This window comes from Mastigoproctus giganteus, chromosome 14 (assembly GCF_048544385.1).
Source record: "Mastigoproctus giganteus isolate SK-2022 chromosome 14, ASM4854438v1, whole genome shotgun sequence".
Taxonomy (NCBI): domain Eukaryota; kingdom Metazoa; phylum Arthropoda; class Arachnida; order Uropygi; family Thelyphonidae; genus Mastigoproctus; species Mastigoproctus giganteus.
Window position 1 is genome coordinate 76,937,478 of NC_143588.1, and position 14,073 is coordinate 76,951,550.

Below are 14,073 nucleotides of genomic sequence, written 5' to 3' on the forward strand. Positions count from 1 at the left end.
ATCTTTAAGGCTCTGAGAGAGAAAGTAAAATGAATGAGGTCAAAATTTTCACTGTTATAAATTATTCCAGTACTAGCTGCCATAAACATTTAGATTGAATTGTAGGAAGTTTTCCTTTCGCTAGCACATTATTAATTACTGGAATAAGTGCCTCTATGGGTGGCAACAGCTGGGCAGATTCAAAGGTCAATTGGTATGCACCTGTGTGAGAAGAGAATCATTGCATAGGCAGTTTATTTTATTTATTTATTTTTGATGGCTCAGCTAAAGCTTTGTGGTTTCTTGCACCATAAGACTAATAATGAACATTTTCTGTTTTGTTTTTTAATTACATTTTTCAGCAATTATATAATTTATTATATTGACATCATCAGGATTAGAATGTAATGAGCCACCTGTATCCATATTTCTGATAAGCATTTTACTAATATCATCAAGAATTAACTCTTTATCTATAACTATAGCTGCAAGAACATACTATCCAGATAGATAATGTTAATTTCAAAATGAGCAAAAGCATTTTCATCTGGTTGTTTATTTTTACAGCACAGACATGGTTAAGAAAGGAATAAACTCCAGAATGGATTAAGTGTGTATTTTTGAGCAAGAAATGCAAAAATTGGTTGAAATGGTTGATTTGCTACTTATGCATCTTAGCTTACAGTACAGTCTTCAGTATTGGTGAGTTAGGGTGGTCTTGCCAGTTTGTGTTGGTGCATCTCTAAGGCTTAAAGTAGGGTGACTACCTGTATTCTAAGAATGTATAGTGGTAGTGAAAAATAACTTTAGATAAATTACATTTCACAGCACAAATCATTAACCAAAATTGATGTGTTATTGTTTGTGCATGTTTCATCCTTTCATATGCTTGAGATATGCAATGCCTAGAAATTCAAATAAACTGAATTAAAATATACAATATATCTATTCGTTTGAAAAGCAAACTCTTTATTATAAAATGTTATACATTTAAGACTTCTGTTTTCTTTAAAGTGCAGAAGTTTTATTTTATTTATTTCTTCCAGGTGAATCAGATAATGATGATAGTGGAGAGAGCTCTGCAGGAAATGAGGATGGTAGTGAAGATGAAGAAGAACAAGAAGAAGCAGCACAGGCAGAAACAACAGCAACAGAGGTTGAAGCAAAACCAGAAGTTGAAACTACTGGAAAGGGTTTAAAGGTATCAGTTGGAGAATTAATTGAAAGAGCAATGCAGCGACAGAGTCAAGCAAGGCAAAGAGTATGTTTTTGCATATGTGCATGCAGAGTAAATGTGATTGATATTCAAAAGTTATCGATCTGTTGTTGGTGCAGTAGTTATAATGCATCACCTTGGGAGATATTACAGAATATTTGGATCTCTAAATGCAACCACGTGCATAAAGTGGCACTGGATTTAACCACCTCACCGTTAATTTCACTTAAAATTTTCCCTGCTTTTAATAACTAAAATATTAAAGGATAAATTTAAGGTTTAATTAACTTAGAAATATAATAGGTGGAGGAATAATAGTAGGTACAAAGTTCAAAAAAATATTTAGTGGAAGTATACTATTAAAACTTCAGAAGTATGGTGCAATGAGACATTTCATTTTATGTAGAGGTAGTGTGAAAGAATCTTTTTTTTTTTGGTGAAGCTTGAAAATATATGCACTTGACAATCTAAATTTTAAATGTGCAGTTAAATAAGATAATTATTTAAAATGAGATTTAAGTTTCTGTTTGCAAATTTTGCATGTAAGCTATCCTTGTATTGTATTGTTTATTAATCCTTGTTATTTATTATTAATTAATTATCCTTGTTATTTAGTATTGTTTTTTTATTATGTATTGTCATATGTCTGTTTACCTTGCAGCTCTTATTAACATAATGGTACCTGCAAGATTAGGCTTATTAATTGAACGGCAGGGTAGTTAAACTAGTGCTAAAGAAAAAAATAACAGCTGTTTTTGCAATTCAGATAAATTGATGATTGTAGTTGCCCCAAAAAAAAAGGCAACTTTCCCAAGTTTTGCTGTAAATTAGTAAAATAAAATAATTAGTTAAGTAAAATAATTATAAAAGCATAAAATTTTCTACAACCTTTTTTATTATTTTGTGAATGATTAGTAATTTTGAAATGAGTTGAGAAATAGTAATGTAACGAATAACACACTTACCCTGCATGTGATTTGTTATTTAACACATTGGCGACGATATGGTACAAGACGTTATGTGTAATGTACCACTGGTGTTCCACATTGTCGCAAAAGTGTTAAATTTAGTTTATTGGTGATAACTTAAAATAGTTACTATATAAAATATGCAAGAATATATTAAATGTATAAGCCTGCTTAAGTACTGTCAACCACTAAACAAAAAACAATATAATGATGTAAGTCACCTGGTTTCATCCAGGATTCTGCTCAAAGTTCTACAAGATTAGGTAGATATTTATTCCAGAGTTAATAAACCTAAAGAGAATTGCAGATGGCAGAAAGGCTATTGGCATGTTAAATTCTGTTCTATGGAGCAGAAATATTTTAAATAAAACAAAGAAACATATTTCAAACGATTGTACAAAGTCTTCTATTGTATGGAGTGGAAACCTGGACATTGAATAGATGAAGGGAAAACAAATTGCTCTCCATAGAAATGGGTTTTTGGAGACTCTCAGCAAGAACTTCTAGAAGAGACAGAAAACGGAATGAAGGCATAAGAGAAAATGGAAGTGAAAAAGAATATTATTGACACTATCAAAGAAAAGCGTTTATGGTATGGACATATAAAACGGATGCCAAAAACCAGATAATCAAAGGCTATAATGGAATGGATACCTCCTGGAAGAAGAAGAATAGGAAGACCTAGGACAGTGGTTTCAACCTTTTTTTAATAACGGCACCCCTAAGTAATTTATTTTATTCTGTGGCACCCCTGCTCAATTTTCTCAATATGTATATGTTATATGATATTTATTACAGTAATATGCAGTCGAACTTCCCTATAATGAATTCGATAAATCCGGTGAAAAAATTCGTTATAGAGAAATTTTGTTATACAAAGAATATATTTTTTATTAGAAATTATTATCTAATTAGAAAAGGAAAACGAATCTACATTTATTTTTAATGTATTTTATTTCAAAAACATACTTATTTAAATTACGTTTATACAATTTTCGCCAGTAAGTATCACAAATTAATTTAAAAAATCTGTAATTTTCGTTTGCACAGTACAATTAAAAAATTGTCTGATTCTCAAAGAAAACTTCACATTTGTTCAGAGCATTAAAAACATTATCAGGAACATTTTCACAAAACTAGATCCATACGAACCATTTTAAAAGCGTTAATCGTTTCTTCGCGAGTTGGCTTTTCTATGAGTTGTTCTGATGCGTCTTCAGCGTCATCGTTAATTTCTTCGTGATCATGGTCGCGTCTAACACTGTTCAGCAGTATTTCGTCTTCATTTGGATGTTCTGCTGTGATCTACATAAACATAACTATCCAGTGTTATTTCATTTTCGATGTTTCCAGACGATTCTAATAATGTCCAAAAGTTTTTCAGTTGTGAAAGGGGCAGTTCATCTTGTTCGTCCAGTCGTTGTTCGAATTCTGTATTCAATGCAAATCCCGCTTTCGAAAAACAATTTTGAATAGTGTATTCAGTGACGTCGTTTGTCCCAAATTTTGCCAGTTCAGAGATGCAATCTCTAAGGTTAATTGTAAGCTCCAAGTTTCTATTTTTTGATAACGCATTGACAATCTTCATTATTATTTTCTTTGATAATGAAATTTAAAATTTTTAATAATGTCTTGGTCCATTGGCTGTGGAGTTTTGACGTTACATTTGGTGGTAAAAACAACTTCACACTTTTAAGTTTGGCAGAAATATTGGCAGGATGTGCCGAACAGTTGTCAGTTACCAACACGATTTTCCTTTTTTCTTTTGTTATACGCTTGTCTAGTTTTAATATCCATTCTTCAAAAATATCACTTGTCATCCATGCTTTTTTTATTAAAAGGTGTAGTCAACTTCCAAAGATTTTGTGCCTCTAAAACATCTTGGGTTTTTGATATTCCGATGAATAAAAGTCTTAATTTTTCACTTCCTGTCATATTTGTTCCAACTAGCACAGAGATTCATTCTTTGCTTTGTTTTCTGCCAAAACATTTCTCATCCTTAAAAGCAAGTGTTCTATTCGGTAAACATTTAAAGAATAAACCCATTTCGTCAGCATTAAAAACATCCTTAGGTTCATATTCTTCCAAACTCTTCTTTAAGGTATTGTTCCTCCAACTGTTGCAATCTTCTTCGCTTACATTAACACTTTCTCCACAAGTAACCTTTTCAACAATTCTGTGGCACTTCTTAAATTTATCTAGCCACCCAGTGCTCGCATTAAATTCTGTATGTCCAAGTGACTGTGCAAATTTCAGAGCTTGTTGCTTAATTATTAGGCCCGATATTGGGATATTCTTTTCACATATCATTTTCACCCATTTTCATATATACACAACTTAATTTGCTTCTTGTCTGCTCCTCATTCGATTGCATTTAAAATTGATTCTCGATTTTTTAAAATCGTAGATAAACTGCTTGTAGATTGCCATATTTCTCCGCACCATCTTTTTTCTTAAAACCCTGGTCAATATCATAACAATCTTTGCTTTATCATTAATACTTAAACACTTTCTCTTTGACATTGTTTTCACAATTGTAAAAATTACTGGACTGCAGCTCTTGCTGATACATACACCGCAAACTTCACTGCGCCTGCCATATAGTGAATTGTTAGTACTGTACTGCCTACTCAATGACGTTCGCTTGCCAATTCAACGGTATCACTCATTTGAAGAAATATACGACTGTGAATTTCTTTTATTCTGCTTTCATTCATATATACACCGAAAGAAAATGTATGATTAACATATGCTGTATGTTACTTTTCAGAAAAAAAAATACAAGAGCATATAGCCTATGTGATTGATGACGAATGAAATAAAAAAAAAAAAAATTCATGAAACCATCTATTGGGAGTCCAGTTAGATGAGAACGGACATATCATATAATGATTGACATGAAGGTTATGTGGTACAGACTATGGTAGCATTCTATGTATTGCCGTCGCAGCATGCTAAAGGTTTACCGCAGCGAACTTCGTTTTTCCCTGAGCCAACATCAATTTACAAATCTACCCTATTTATTGTAAAGTTTACGACCACTTTTAAGAAAACCCATTTGGTTTAATAACTGTAACAAAAATGAAACAAAGACCCTCCTACGGGCGTCAATGGCCACAAGTGTTCACTAAAAGGATGATTATTTAATTCCAGATGCTAATGTGAAATTTCAGCGGGAAGGAGGCGGTATATTTGAGTGGCTGTTTAGCAGTAAATGCTTGAAAATCTTCAAAAATGCTTTTACTAATTTTTTTAAAAATTCGTTATAGAGAGACTAACACTTTGTTATATAGGTTTAATTTTACATGTAATTTCATTTCAAGGTGCAATGTTTTGCGAAAAAATTCGTTAAATAGAAGTTCGTAATAGAGAAGTTCCACTGTAATTATAAAAATTACATTTCATAATACAAATTTACAGTATATAATTTTATTCTTTATATAGAGGTACTAAGTAAACATCAATTCTAGATCACAACAATGATACTATACACCTTTTTTATAATGAAATAAACATATAAATTAAAAAATAATAATGTTTAAGTAGCTTAAACCCAAATTATGTGGCACCCCTGGAATGTTGTTGCAGCACCTTGGTTGAAAACCACTGACTTAGGAGGACATGGCTGGATGGAGTACGGGAGTGCATGACAGCCCAAGGTTTAACTGACCAAGACACCTTGAACCACACTTTATGGTGGGAAAAAATTCCTATCAAAAAATAACTTGTAGGCTAAGAAAGCCCATTGTAAATGGAAACACTCCTCTTGAAGAAGAAGTTAATAAACCTTTTAAGCTTTTGGCTGAAAGAGAATTTTTTTTTTATATCCAGTCTTGAACTGTCCTTTAATTTAAGTGTATATCTTCTAATTTGTGCCACCTGTGAAAGGAAAAAAAAAAAAAAAGGGAAAATTAGTAAAAATAGTATTTAATTTATTCAAGCCTTTCAACATCTTAAATATCTCCATCAAATTTCCATAAATAACATATACAGGGTGTCTCAAAAATATTGGTACAAACATTTAGAGGAGGTAGGTAACATCTAAAAGAATGTGAATCGCATAGGAACCCATAACCGGAAATGTCACATAAAAGTAGTAGCAGAGGCACAAGAAACAGAAATGAGCAGAAATGACACAAGACAGTAATTAGCGGCAAACATTTATTTGACATAATATTAACAATGGAGTACGAGGTGGATGCATTTCATGATGTTACAACAGATGCACGAAGGTTCCACCATGAGATGCGATGCATACGTGACGCCGACGCGGCATGGATTGGTGGACACAGTCGAACACACCTGGAGTTTCTTTGACAGTAGCAGTAGCGCAGACGAGTCTCGCCACGAGATCCATTTCCATCTCCACAGGTGATTCATACACGATAGATTTGAAGACCCCCCACAGAAAGAAATCAAGGCTCGATAAATCAGGTGAGCATGGGGGCCAGGCTGTTGTTGTTGTTATTTGGATTTTAGGAGCATTAGCAACTAAGGCCATATTGCTCCAGGGATATGCGGTGGTCATTCCCTGACCTTTCCACATCCTCCGTATTTGGTGGTACGGGCTCGAACCCCGGTCTAATCAAGAAGCGTGTGCTACACACTGCTGCTCCTGCCCACCTGACTATGGAGGCGCCACAGGGGGGGCCACACAACGGGTCCACCACGGTCAATCCATTGACACCCAAAATACCTGTTCAAATGGTCACGAAAACACCTTCCATAATGGACAGGCACCCCGTCATGTTGAAACCAAATGTTGCATCTCACATTTGCCGGAACATCTTTAAGTAACCCTGGTAGAACTTGTTCAAGAAAGATCCGATATTTAGCAGAGTTCATGTGGGATGGTAACAGGTATGGGCCGACTAAGCAGTCACTGACCATACCTGCCCACACATTTATTGCAAAGCAATGTTGTGCCGCATGGGGGCACACACTGTGTGGGTTGTTGTGAGCCCACACATGAGCATTGTGCTGATTGAATAAGCCTTCCCGAGTGAAATAAGCCTCATCCGTGAACAAAACATAGGCTGGAAAATTGAAGTCTTGAACACTTTCTTGGAGAAACCACTGTGCAAAAGCCACACGTGCAGGATGATCTTGGGGGAGCAGTGACTGAACCCTTTGGAGATTAAAGGGGGTGTAAGAAATCGTTGTGTCAGAAACGCTATACACTGCAATCAGACACTCCTAAGGCAGAGGCAACGGCGCGTGTGCTGGTAGTAGGATTATTCTGGATGGCATTCAACACACTTTCTTCCATGGCAGGAGTTCGCGTTGAACGTAGTCTGCCCGCACTACTCCTATTACCTCTAAATGATCCATAATCGCACAAATTTGATGCAACAAAAGGTGGTCTGGTACATGTCTGTCTGGGAAGCATTCTCCATAAATTCGTTGAGCGGCTCATCCATTGCCCTCTGCTAATCCATACATTAGGTGCATGTCTGCCAGCTCACAGTTCCTATGTCGATGCATGCTCTTCATGCGGCGACTACTGCTTGAATGAATAAACCAGAAATTTTCCCTCTCACATACTGATGAACAGCGCCATCTATCGACTTACAATGACGTTTCCGGTTATGGGTTCCTATGTGATTCGCATTCCTTTAGATGTTACCTACCTCCCCTAAACGTTTGTACCAATATTTTTGAGACACCCTGTATGTATTACTTGTTTTGATAGTTTAATAAAGATGGTTCGTAAGCAGTTAAATGTGAATTATGCACTAAGGCCACCACTAATAATTGCATTTAAACCCCATGTCCATATTGATTATTTAGTTGGGTAAGTACAGTGCCGTACCATTAATATCTGGACACCTGTATATCTACAAATAACCTTTATTTCTGGGAAAATTAATAGCATGTGCTGAAACTTTTAGCTTTTATGATACCCTATAGACTCCACAGAGTACTCTGCATCAGTTTTTTTTAAATGTCCTCTGCTGTTTGACCTTCAAAGAGGTGCCCAGTACAGCTCTGTTTTTTTGGGCAGTCTCCCCTCACACTATGCACCTGATCCATTTCATCTCAGAGGCTCTCAGTAGGATTGAGGTCAGGGCTCCAGAGCAGCCAGTCCAACTTTTCAATGTCCATGTCCTCAAACCATTACAACGTGATGTCAACACACCACGTCAAACTATTACATAGTTTGACGTGGTGTGTTGTCCTGCTGTTACAGGGATAGGTCTTCTCCAGCATACTGCTGCAATGTAGGTAATGCATTATAGTCCAGGACATCTAGATCAACATCAGCATTCATAGTTTTGTCCAAAACAACCAATGATCTTAAGCCAAACCATGAAAAACAGTCCCTAACCATCATGCTGCCTCCACCAAACTTTATTGTTAGGATGATACAGTAGGTAGCTTTCTCTGGTCATCCACCACACCCAAGAATGAACATCAAACTGGTAGAGAATGTACCTCAACTCATACCCAGAAGTTCAGCTTTCCATTTGTCTGCATTGTTGTTTACAACAACAGTGGGCCTTACACTAATCTAGATGGCATCTGGCATTAGTTGAGGTGATTAGTGGCTTGTGGCCATGATAACCTACAGCATCCTGCACACAATGCTGGTTCTGACATGTCTCAATCATTTCACTGAGGTCATGTATGTGCTGTGACAATGTCATCCTGCTTTCTGGTCAGATGAGTCTTTGCAAGGCTCTCCTATCGAATTCCATCAGCTTTGGAGATTTAGTTTTATACCATCAGCTTAGTTTCAGGACCAGTTTGCTTCCATTTACAGATCACATCACCAATCATTCAACTTACTCAATCCATTCAAGATCTTAAACAACTCAATCAGATCGCCTAGCAGGTGGCTAGTCTCCACATGCCTCAATTTGCAGAGCTGAACTTTGGTGACTTTGAAATGTCATATACATTTCAATACATGCTTATGTGGCACCCTATTATTATTCTGCACTGGAAATCTAGGAAGTCTAGTAACTCTGTCAATCGCAGCATCTTACATTCACAATCGTATTACTGGCTCCTTAAAGGACTATAAGCATATTTATAGTTGTTTTTGACCTGTGTCACTTGGGTAAGACGTGGAAAACTGTCAGTGGAGGGGTATCCAGATATTAATGGTAGGGTAGTTTATATATTTATTATATACACTCAGTGATCACTGAATTGTAACCACCTTCCTAATACTGTGTTGGACCACCGTTTGAATGGATAACAGCCACTTCACCCAGACATTGACTCCACATTTAGATATCTTAAGATGTCTGTAGGGATCCGTAGCCATGCTTCCTGCAAAGATTTCCACAGTGTTATAATAAATGAAGGTTATGTGTCCATGCTCTTCAGTTTCCATTCCAAAACATCCCATGGTTGTTCAATTGGATTGAGGTCAGTCGAATTTGGTGGCTAATATCCTCAGGATGTTCCTTGAACTGCTCATGCACAGTGCAAGCCAGATGACATAGCACATTATCGTCTTGGAAGATTCCATTTCTGTCCAGGAAAAAATGCAACGTGGCAGGGTGCATATGGTCTCGTAGGAGCTGCCGGTACACCTCACCAGTGAAACATTGGTCCATATGCACCAAGGGTCCTAGTTCTGGTCAGCAAAATATGCCCCATGTTAAGCAACCATTGCCACCTGCCTTGATAGTGGGTACCATGCACAATGGGTTCATGGACCCATCCACACACACACAAAGGCATTTGTCAGCTTGTTGCACCGGGTATTTTGGACACATCCGACCAGCATACTCATTTCAAGTCGTTCAGCATCTAACTATCATGTTGCTGGCACTGCGGAATTTGTTTTGATGATGATCAGTGGGGAGGAGAGGGTGTCTCTTGGGTCATCTACCATGGAACCTCGTACATCTAAGTGTGCAGTGCATCGTTATTTGGAATATTGTTTTTGCATTCCCCATGTTGTTTTGCAATGTCAGCTGTTGCACAGAGACCTCCTGTTCTATCAGCGGGAGGTGGTTTGACCCATTAAACACCATTCTTTGTACAACTTGAACCACAGTGGGCCATGAGCAGTGAGAAGATGTGCCATTTCTGATGTGGAAGCACCCGACACATGAGTTCCTAGTCATGCTCTTTGAGACTCAGTGATATCTTTGCTGCTTCCCATTCTCAGTGATATCATTAGCATTAGACCTGTGATGCAAGAAAGCAAGCTTATACAGCATCAGCCAAAAAAAAATTTAAGCTGATAGCTTAAATAAATTTTTTATTTAAGCTATCAGCTTCCACGACGACAGATGGAAATTTGTTCCAGCAATCAACTATCTGCTGGCTAAAGGCAAATTTCCTATTCAACAACTGTCTTTCCTCAATTTCAGTTTATGCCCACTCAGGTTTGTAATCTGAGCAAGGTGAAGAATCCCATCAGCATTGAGCATGCTCAAACCATTCAAGGCTTTATACACCTCAATCAGATCACCTCGCAGGTGCCTAGTCTCCAGACACTGCAATTTGCAGAAATTAAATTCTGCAAATTCCTTTCTTCATAAGAGCACCCTCTTATGAAGCACCCTCTGTACTTGTTCTAGCAACTCTATATGCTTCCTAAAATGAGGCTTCCAGACCTGTACGCAGTACCCAAGGTGTGACCTGACCATTGCCTTATACAAGGGGATAATCACCTCCTTATCCCTACTAGAAAAATTCATGTATATCATTGACAAGACACTATGGGCTACTCTTGCAGCCCATCTGAATTGCTCAGAAAACTTCATATCTGCCTGCACAATTACCCCAGGGTCTTTTCATTCTCTACCACTGTCAGTGTGGTACCACAAAGTTGATACGTTACTCTGGGGTTACTGAGTAACGTATGTTATTTGGGTTTTTTTTCTTTTTTTTTTAGGAGCATTATCAACTAAGGCCATATTGCTCTGGGGATATGTGGTGGTTATTCCCTGACCTTTCCGCATCCTCCATGTTTGGGGTTCACGGGCTTGAACCCTGGTCTAATCAAAAAGCGTGTGCTACGCACTGCTGCTCCTGCTCACCCCGCTAAGGTGGCGCCTATTTCCCATATGCAGTACTTTACATTTGTCAGTGTTGAACTTCAGTTGCCACCTCTCAGCTCATCTGCTCAACTTTTCTAGATCCTGTTGCAGTAGCATACTGTCATTAGTGTCATTAACAACCCTGCCCACCTTTGTATCATCTGCAAACTTAGACATTAATGCTGATATACCTTCATCAGTATCATTAATAAATACAGAAAACAACAATGGACCCAACACTGAACCCTAGTAGCTCCACTAATAACAGTAGTCCACAAAGAGCAGTGTCCATTGATTATTAATCTGTGTCTTCTCTCACTCAACCTTCCCTTTATTCATAGCAGAAATTTGCACTTAATGCCATACTAATCCACTTTGTACAGTAGTCTTCCATGTGCAACAGTGTCAAAAGCTTTCCTAAAATCCAAGTATAGGATATCAAAATTATTTTTTGCATCCAGTTCCTTTGTGACCACATCATAATATTCAATCAGATTGGTCAGACAAGACTTTCTTTTAAACCCATTCTTTGTCTGAACTATAACTGCAGTCTTGTTGAGAAGATCCTGCAGTGCTTCTTTGACTAGTGTCTCCATTAATTTCCCTGAAACAGAAGTTAAACTAACAGATCTGTAATTACTTTTGTCACCCTTTGATCCTCCTTTGTGAATTGAGGCCACATTTGCACATCTCCAGTCCATGGGGGACCTGTGTCAAAAATAGATGTATTGAATTTTTGTGGACCCCCCCTCCATTGTACTTGTCTGTTTCCTGCATGTCCTAGGGTTGGTTTGAGTCTGTGAGGGGAAACTGGAGTACCCGGAGTAAACCTCACTCCACGGCCTGAGACCGACTATCTCAGCAACTGAGTCGTCAGAAGGCTGGAAATGAATGGCATTGCTGGGTTTCGAACCCAGGTCTCTCCACTCGGCAAGCAAGCATGCTGCTACTGTAGACCACAATTTTTTTAAAAATTTTGCCATCATCACTTTACATTCATTTATATCTGGATTATCTGGTACAGTAACAAAAATGAGCAAAGGTTTTTCTAGCATTTTCATTTAGACATGATGATTTCTTAGTCTGTTTTAGAATATTAATTTTTGTAAACTAAAGTATTCTTTGACAAAACTCTTCAGATTAACCACTGTCATCAACATTGTAAACCTTTTCTGGGCTCAACCATTTCAGTTATCTTTTGACTGAATTTATACTGAAAAGGTTCTATGATAGCATTATCACTAGTCTTGCAATGCTTACACACAATTCCTAACTCTAGTATCTTTTTAAATTTATCAATCCACTTTTACTATTCTTGAATGTGATTGAGTTGTGATTGTGCTTGAGGGAATCAGATAAAGGAGGCAATTCTCAGCAAAGTTATTTGCTGAGCTTATGTGTTTTGTATTTACTTGGTCGATAGGCGAGGTGAACAAAAAAAAAATTTTCTCTTCACATTGCTAATGGTACACTTGCCAACATTGTATTCGACTTCCAGTTTGGCTCCAACTTCTTAACATGTTCACTGCTTCTTGAATGCAAATAGGATTTTAATCCACTTGGAAGGAAACCACCCTGCTTTTAGAACTTTTTCTGCCAGTTTGACAGAAGAAAAACAATTTTTGTCAGGCTGATTAATTCAATCATAGTGAGAAAAAAGCCAAAAAACGTTTCTGCCTTATCCATTCCAGATTGACTCAATCCCATGGTTTTCAATCCTGGGTCAAAAAAAGTGATCAGAAAAGCCAGCAGCAAGAGTGTTAATTAAGTTGCTTTAAAACATCGTGCGTGTGTGTTCACTCACAGGGAAGAGAGTGAAATTTGTTGTTCTTCTTATTACTGCATAGGGACATCATAAACAATTACATACAGATAACACATGCTATAACTCAGTTATGCAGCTTAAAGAAAAATACTCATGCTTTATCAAATGAAGAGTGTTTGGCAGCTAGACTAGAATGTTATTAGTTTTGGAATGTTCACCTTCTGTCGTGCTGAGAAGTCTCCTGAACAGCAGCCCTGATACTTTCCATGTTTAGAGCCTAAGAAAACCTCCTATTGTTGAGTGCATGTAAACAGCATGATTGATAGTTCTGTCTCCAGACTTCTATAACAAAAGCTTAAACAAACATGAGTTATAATATTCTAAGAAAAGTACAAGATATGAAATAAAAACAAATATGAAAACTTTTTTTAAATATTAAAACAAAAACCAGAATCTGGTTTCGATTATTGTGGGTTTGAATTCCCATAATATTGTGAAATAGTGTAACAGTTTTAAGTCATTATCAGTAAATTAAATTTAAATAACACATTGTAGATTTGTTTTGTAGTTTTTATAGTGCATAAGCAGCTTTGGCCATGGTATGCCAAATTTGTATGGAGTATAAGTGTGTTATTCATTATATCACTTTCTGAAGTGCTCAATGTAATGTCCCTTTTCTCAGAATACTAATGTGCATAATAAAATGGCGAAGAGAAGTTTAAAATGATAATAGTGCTTTTGAGGCATTGTTGTCATTTAAACTCATTGCTACTTCATAACTAAGATTTTTAATTATGTTATTGTGTTATTAAAACATTGCTTTAGTGAATTTTGGATATGGATTTTTATTCTTTATGTCTTTATTATCTATTGTTATGTGATATATTAAATGAATCCCTAATTATAATTCTTACTTGTTCTAGAAGAGAAAGTTAAGATTACATTTATCATTTTTAAGTTCTTTATTTACTCTTTTTGTCAACATTTGCCAATTTATTACAGCACTGATAGTATATGTTGTATGAAATTCTCATACAAGTTGAATAATTTTTTCTCTTTCTTGTTTTTTGAAAGAATAAGATTAAACAGAAAAACAATAATCATGTTAGAAACCATTTTTGTTAATAGTGTGTTTGTTAG

The 14,073-nt window shown here is 36.5% G+C and overlaps 1 protein-coding gene across 1 annotated transcript in view; it reads left to right on the plus strand.

The window, feature by feature from the left end:
• LOC150075263 (PHD finger protein 14-like) overlaps positions 1–14,073 on the plus strand; it is a 313,155-nt gene that overhangs the window by 39,182 nt on the left and 259,900 nt on the right. The window contains exon 3 of the mRNA XM_090388420.1: positions 1,026–1,240. Coding sequence (XP_090244546.1) covers positions 1,026–1,240 — 215 coding nt within the window. The remainder of the gene's footprint in view (positions 1–1,025; positions 1,241–14,073) is intronic.